The sequence below is a fragment of the Helianthus annuus genome, chromosome 12, assembly GCF_002127325.2.
Source record: "Helianthus annuus cultivar XRQ/B chromosome 12, HanXRQr2.0-SUNRISE, whole genome shotgun sequence".
Taxonomy (NCBI): domain Eukaryota; kingdom Viridiplantae; phylum Streptophyta; class Magnoliopsida; order Asterales; family Asteraceae; genus Helianthus; species Helianthus annuus.
The window spans coordinates 143,533,457-143,540,554 of record NC_035444.2 but is presented as its reverse complement, the minus strand read 5'-3'; the positions used below and the strand labels follow the sequence as shown (position 1 = coordinate 143,540,554).

The 7,098-nt window shown below is 35.2% G+C and overlaps 2 protein-coding genes across 2 annotated transcripts; both read left to right on the top strand.

Annotated features, from left to right (window-relative positions):
* Positions 1–212: 212 nt before the first annotated feature.
* LOC110895594 (mitogen-activated protein kinase kinase kinase 5) lies at positions 213–3,792 on the top strand. Its single transcript, XM_022142914.2, has 10 exons — positions 213–711; positions 1,354–1,722; positions 1,807–1,894; positions 1,963–2,025; positions 2,107–2,270; positions 2,452–2,527; positions 2,819–2,875; positions 2,961–3,083; positions 3,184–3,333; positions 3,408–3,792. The coding sequence occupies exons 1-10, from the start codon at positions 419–421 to the stop codon at positions 3,456–3,458; spliced, it is 1,434 nt and encodes a 477-aa protein (XP_021998606.1). The 5' UTR covers positions 213–418; the 3' UTR covers positions 3,459–3,792.
* A 962-nt stretch (positions 3,793–4,754) lies between these two features.
* LOC110895595 (peroxidase 10) lies at positions 4,755–6,328 on the top strand. Its single transcript, XM_022142915.2, has 4 exons — positions 4,755–4,997; positions 5,237–5,428; positions 5,509–5,674; positions 5,800–6,328. Exons 1-4 carry the CDS (start codon positions 4,794–4,796, stop codon positions 6,207–6,209), a joined length of 972 nt encoding a protein of 323 aa, XP_021998607.1. The 5' UTR covers positions 4,755–4,793; the 3' UTR covers positions 6,210–6,328.
* Positions 6,329–7,098: the final 770 nt, after the last annotated feature.

Here is a 7,098-nt window from a genome sequence, read left to right as displayed (position 1 = left end):
TTCTGACGTTATACTCTTCGTAGCGTCATCTTCTCTGAAATGTTTCCCCCACTCAACTCACACATACACATATACATATGCATAATTGAAGAGGTTATATAACTCTCTAACCACTACACTCTCTTTTAATATAACTCCCAATAAAATCACTCTCTTACGTATTTTCGTATAACTTCCAACTTTTGCAAAACCTTTATTACTATATGTCTTTTATCTTTTTAGGCAATCATTATCAAGGAAAAGAAAGATGTTGCGGTCAAAGCATTTGACCTCCGTGTAGACGCGCAATGCCGTAATGATGCACAACACTACAAATAAATAAGCAGCGGACGAGCGAGCAATAACTGCCAACGGCGTAACAAACACCACCGGCCACTATTCACAGTTTCTCCGGTCCATGTTTTAGTCCTCAGTTGAAATGCATTGGTTGTCCGACGGTCTTCCGGTCTTCTCCTCACGTCGCATTGTCGGATCTCGCCACCGTACCTGCTCCACGAAGCACCACTACCTCATCGATAACGACGTTGTTCCGGCACCTTCTCGTTCTCTCTCTACGCCACACATTTTGCCTCTACCTGAATTAAAAACTCTATTCAGACGAGATTCCTGTCCTGAATCTGCCGCTGATCGGAAATCTGACTACATTCTCCCGTCGCCGGAAGATGCGAATAAGAAATTCCTTGCAAAAAACGATTCAGAAACACCTCTATGGTATTCACTGTGTCATATTATTGCTTATTAACATTAATCTTGTCTGCAATTGCAAAATATCCTAATTTGATAGTCTAGGAAAAGTAACTTAGATTTTATAAAAAACTAGTGGGGTTAACACAGTGGAATTCCGTCGGTCTTAGCTATAGTAACCGAAACAGGAAAACCAAAAAAACATGAAGTTGTAATATGCCTAAAAAAATATGGACACGTGTTTTGTATCGATCAAAAACCATAATTCTTCTGATGTTGTCTAGTCAGAATTGGTGCAGTTTGTTAAGGTATCCGCACGGTACTGCCACTAAAAAACTCTTTTTATTAAATACAACTTCATTGTCAACAAATTTTTATGCCGAACAAAATACAACTGCTTATTCAATTTTTTTTTTTTAAGTTAAAGAACGCAGGTTATGAAAAGAAAATCAAATTAAATGTGTTAAAAACATATATATTATTTAGGGCGTAGGGGTTCAAAATAATTAAAGGGTAAATAAATTAACTAATAATTATTAAATTACAATAAAAAAATCATGTTAATATGTTATTGTAGATCCTTGTTTTAAATCAGATTAAGTTAGTATTCACTAATTTCACTTTTATATATATGCCTTGATTTAATTTTTATCTTCTTTCTCATTTCAGCATAGCTAGCTTACATCATTCAAGGAGTATAATATCTGGTGTTGCATATCATTACCAGACTATTCCTCAGAGAATTAATCATAATTCATCAGTTCATAACTCAGAAAAAAGAACCTGTATCAAAGTTCCATCATTAAACTCTGCATTGCTTAGAAAACTGTCCTTTGAAAGTCCAGTGAGCAACACGCAAGTCGCATTGGCTACTGTCCACCCGTTGCCTCTCCCTCCTGGACTTACGCCTTCTTCCTCACCACAAACCACCGTTCACAAGCCAGATTTGGTGGCAAAGGCACCGAGACAAAGTAGGTGGCGAAAGGGAAAGCTTATAGGCCGTGGGACGTTTGGAAGTGTTTATGTTGGCTCTGACAGGTATGTAAACACCTTGTACCTTACATATGTTTTCATGTTTGTTTTGCATAGACGACTGACTGATGATATTTCATGTTTTAATAGAGAGACTGGAGCTTTATGTGCAATGAAAGAAGTTGAAATACTGCCCGATGACCCTAAATCCGTCGAGTCTATTAACCAATTAGAGCAAGTTAGTATTATTTCTATAATACATTGTGTATTTGGCTAGTATTCATACCTTTCTTATTCCCTTTTCAGGAAATTGATGTTTTAAGCCAGCTTAAACATCCAAACATTGTACAGTATTATGGTAGCGAAATAGTAAGTTTTTACTTTTTTTTTTTTTTTATCTAGTTGTATATTTGGAAGCAAGAGTAGAGATCTTACGTTAAATACATGTAGGTTGAGGACCGGTTATACATATATCTGGAGTACGTTCATCCTGGTTCAATTAATAAGTATGTGCGTGATCATTGTGGAGGAATGACGGAGTCTATTGTACGAAATTTTACACGTCATATTGTATCTGGGCTGGCTTACTTGCATAGCACAAAGACTATACACAGGTAACTGTTACATGTTTTATTGTGTGATTTAATATTAGATGCAATCCATCCTATATATTCAGCCTGGATTCAAGGATTATATAAATATTTATTATAACCTAGATAACCAATTGCAAGTAGTAATTTTATATGTTATATGCATCTTCACTCATTTAATGTTGAAAATGACTGTGTTTTGTAGGGACATCAAAGGCGCTAATTTGCTAGTTGATGCTAATGGGGTTGTGAAGCTTGCTGACTTTGGAATGGCTAAACATGTAAGATTCTAGCCATGTCATATCATCATCGTGTTTATCTGCTTTTCTGTTTCTGAATGTTATACAGTACAGAGGTCAAAATTAAACAAGTTAGGGTGACCGATAGGTTGAAAGTTGTCCAAAGTCCAATCTCCTAAGTTGTTTTATCCAAAGATTTGGATTATAATTGCAATAATCTCTTTGCATTCATAATCAACACATTACTTATTCACAATAAAAAAATTGTGTTGGTTGTTGATTGTGTTACTTATTCGGAGCACACATTGAAACTTGAATACTGTTGTTTCACAGCTAGATGGACAAGTTAATCTTTCTATGAAAGGAAGTCCTTACTGGATGGCTCCCGAGGTACAAATATTAAAAATTAAAGTTATAAATTATTACTGTTAAGGAAATTATTGATGTGGTAAATTAATAATAATATTTCCCGCAGCTCTTACAGGGTGAGCCAAAAGACGGCAGTCCGGATCTTGCTTTGGCTGTTGACATATGGAGTTTGGGTTGTACAATTATTGAGATGATGAACGGGAAACCTCCTTGGAGTGAGTACGAAGGGGTAAGCGGAAGGAAGCAACTAGTTCAAAATTGTTTTTGATTGAATGAATCTTAACATAAATCATGAACAACTGCCATTTGAAGTTTTTTGTTTAATGCAGCCTGCAGCACTATTTAAGGTCATGAAGGAGACTCCACCAATACCAGAAACAATGTCACCAGATGGCAAAGATTTCTTGCGTAGTTGCTTTACCAGGAATCCCGCTGAAAGGCCAACGGCTAACATGTTACTTGAACATAAGTTCTTAATGGTAATTTTTATATATTTTCATATTTATTGATCCTCTGTTATAACATAGTTTAAAAATTTAAGTTCCAATCTCAGGTGCAAAACCATTCAAGACCATTCAAGTTTCAGGGTTGTACATTTCTATGAACTTACTTGCCTTTTATGAAGCTTGGTGTCTTCTAATTTATTAGCTAGCTAGCTTGAAGGCATAAGGATTTTGTATAAGGGTGTTTTGGTTTGTATTTTTACATGTGTAGGGAATCGAGCACTTGTTCAGTTAATATTCGTGCCCCCATTACATGTAGATTTGAAAAATAATCACCTCACCTGACCCTGAAATGAAATCAAACTGATTCGCTTTTTGCTGGAACATGGTTTCATTATTTTGTTATTTTTGTGGATTTCGTTGTAAACGTCTTTGTATTGGTAAGTAAACGACGGAACACTACCCATCTGAATGAAAACTGGTTGTTTGATTCAAGGTCTTTAATTTCCGGTTCATTTTAATAATGCTATTGTTGCTTATAATTGTGTATGACAGATCTTAATTAGGATACTTTTATGTGTGGGTGGCAATCGTGTATGTTCTTTAAATCTTTGGTATATAGGAAAATCAATCTTTTCTATATGATGGCAATCGTGTTGCGTTGACTTAATGAGCCAGGATACAACCAAATATATATCGTGTCAAAGTCATCACCCTAACCCGTAAAATCATATGCAAGCCAAGTGCGACCTGCTTAACCCATTTATCTAAACAAAGCAAAATGGGTTGATATGTTGTACATGTGTTGTAATCAAGATGTTAAAGGGTTGTAATAATTAAATGGGTTAAGTCACTTATATATTTTTTTTTATTATAATTTTAAACGGGTAAATAGGTCAATATGTATAATTAACAGGTAAAATAGATAGGTCAAACTGAACACCGTCCGTTTATTTAAACAAGTTAAATAGGTCAATTTGAGCATGTGTTTATTATAAGGGTTTGGCATGACAACCCAAAACCTGATTATTTTCCTGTCATCTTTAGCATGTGTGCGTGTTCATGTGTGTACACACACGTGTGTATTATTTGTATAATTATATTAAATTCTTTAGCAGCCACCAACCAAGACTTGGTTATTCTTAATGGACCCTTTATCGATCTCTATTATCTTAACGACAAAGTTCACTGAATTAGGAGGCTTCCTTACATACACCAATATTACATATAAAATACACAATTGTTTAGAGTGTAATCCTAGTGTCTTGAACTATCAACTGCTTTTTGCATACTGAATGAGCACCAACTCCACTTAGGAGCTTCAGCTCAGCATCCAAACTCAAAAGTGCCTTCATTTTATCTTGATGTTGACTTGTTCCAAACTCTTTCTAGTGGCAGACCCACTGTATATATAACAAAAATATCTATTTAAGCCCATCTTGTGTTGCCATAAGTTCTAAGAGTAAGAGCTCTTGAAGCAGCACATAACTACAAACATGCATTTTCCTACTATTAGTCTCGTCTTTTGCCTTTTCGTTTTTCAACCGTTTGTATATGGTCAACTTGATTACAAATTTTATGATACCACTTGTCCTAATTTGACGAAAATCGTGAGGTTCGGTGTTTGGTCTGCGATGGCTAACGATACCAGAATGGCGGCATCACTTCTTCGCTTGCATTTTCATGACTGTATTTCTAATGTAATAATTTCGTCATTTTCATTTCTTGTATTTTGAAATTTTTAATCGAATATTTTTATGTGAATCATGGGGACCCCACCAATACCCTGCTAACCAATAAGATTAAGAAAAAACGCAGCTTGCGTTGGGTAGGTAGCCTTCAACGGGGTTAAATGCATAAATCACTGCCAGCCGCTTAAATGTTAAATCTTTTAAATGTCGGACTAAATTAAATTAACTTTTTTTTCGTGTGTGTCTAGGGGTGTGATGCTTCGGTGTTACTTGATGAGACTAGTAGTTTCAGGAGCGAGAAGGACGCTCTTCCTAATCTAAATTCAGCTAGAGGGTTTGAGCTTATTGAAAGCATAAAAGCAAATGTGGAGAAAGTTTGTCCTAAAACAGTTTCGTGTGTTGACATATTGACACTCGCTGTGAGAGACGCAGTTTTACTGGTAAGACCTTTGTTATATAAACAACATTACAAAAAAAAAATTGGTATTTTTCTAACATATAAATATGCTTTGTTTTCTAGACGGGAGGGCGTTATTGGAATGTAGCCCTGGGACGTCGAGATGGTCTCACAGCAAATATAACTGCGGCAAACACGATGACTCCATCACCTTTTGAGTCTTTAGATGACATTATTGCAAAATTCACAGCAAAAGGTCTTGATATAAAAGACGTAGTTGCATTATCAGGTAAAAAAACATAACATTACCACAAGTTAGCTAATTAATTATACAAATTTTTGTTTGTTGTCATTTTCACACACATGTAAGGTGTAGTAGGATTGTGATGTTATGTTGCTTTAATTTGTGTGAAGGTGCGCATACCATAGGATTTGTACAATGCTTCGCGTTCAAGTTCAGACTATTCAACTTTAGTGGAACAGGGAGTTTTGATCCATCACTAGACGCATCATTTGCAAGTAGTTTGCAAACTCAGTGTCCGAATCAAGATGCTTCGGACACCACACTAGTCCCTCTTGACGCGGTGACAACTACAAAGTTTGACAACATGTTTTTCAGGAATCTTGTGAACAACTCGGGGGTTTTAGGTTCAGATCAAGCTCTTATGAGTGATAATAGGACCTCGGCCATGGTTATAAACTATAGCAAGTATCCGTTCTGGTTTGCTAAAGATTTTAGTGATTCGATGGTTAAGCTAAGCAACGTGGGTGTAATTACGGGGCAAAATGGTCAAGTTAGAGACAAATGCAACCTTGTGAACTAGAAAATCTGTAGCTTTTCATGGTTGTTGTAGATTGTGTTTCAGACTTGTTTATGTTTTTGGATGAATAATTATGCTTATTGCAAATATTGAATTCTGCTATATGCGACAATTTCAACTCATTTACTTTATAAATTGATCGTTTTTAGCTGTAAATATAAATAAATACATGTTAACTGTTAAGAAAACTTAAAACTTATTGCTTATTGATACAAGTGTGCATCCAAATAAGTATTTCATCTTTCAAGCAAAGAATGATTTCATTTTAATAAAGATCGATCGTTTCTAGATTATTGACTAATCGCCTTAGAATCGTTTCGCTTCTTACTCTCTATTGCCAAAGTTTTATTGCAAATCCGAGGCCTCATATTTGATTACATGCTTGGCATCATACATAGATCTTGCAAAGAATGACATTTTCTTTTTTGAATTTTGGGAGATATAATAAACATTGTGTTTCAGTCACTTATTCTATTCCCACACCTCATTATCTATTTGCACACCCTGAAATTTCAATACGCATTGTATAGAGCTATACGATGCGTATTGAAAAAGTTAAAAAACATTGCAGACTGACAGGTGCAGGTGTTGTCTGGCGGCTGGCATCATACGCATCGTATAGGCCTATACGATGCGTATTGGCACCCTGAATTTTTGAAGTTTATTTTTGTTGTGTTGTGTTGGGATTTTGGTGTTTTGGGTTTGTTATTGGTGTTTAAATTAGTTATTTTTATTTTAATAATTTTTAAAATCTTTATTATTTTTATATCGTTAAGTATCGTATTATTTTGTTATCGTACCGGATCACATTTTTAACTTAATATCGTATTATCGATTGTACGTAACCAAGCATATCAATCTAAACAGTTAAAATAAACAATCACAAATACAA

Bases quoted from the DNA above. Each gene is read 5' to 3' on its own strand.
- LOC110895594 (XM_022142914.2), top strand. From the start codon at position 419: ATGCATTGGTTGTCCGACGGTCTTCCGGTCTTCTCCTCACGTCGCATT. The intron at 712-1,353 runs GTATTCACTGTG...TTCTCATTTCAG, and splicing joins GATTCAGAAACACCTCTATG to CATAGCTAGCTTACATCATT. The intron at 3,084-3,183 runs GTAAGCGGAAGG...TGTTTAATGCAG, and splicing joins CTTGGAGTGAGTACGAAGGG to CCTGCAGCACTATTTAAGGT.
- LOC110895595 (XM_022142915.2), top strand. From the start codon at position 4,794: ATGCATTTTCCTACTATTAGTCTCGTCTTTTGCCTTTTCGTTTTTCAA. The intron at 4,998-5,236 runs GTAATAATTTCG...GTGTGTGTCTAG, and splicing joins TTCATGACTGTATTTCTAAT to GGGTGTGATGCTTCGGTGTT. The intron at 5,675-5,799 runs GTAAAAAAACAT...ATTTGTGTGAAG, and splicing joins AGACGTAGTTGCATTATCAG to GTGCGCATACCATAGGATTT.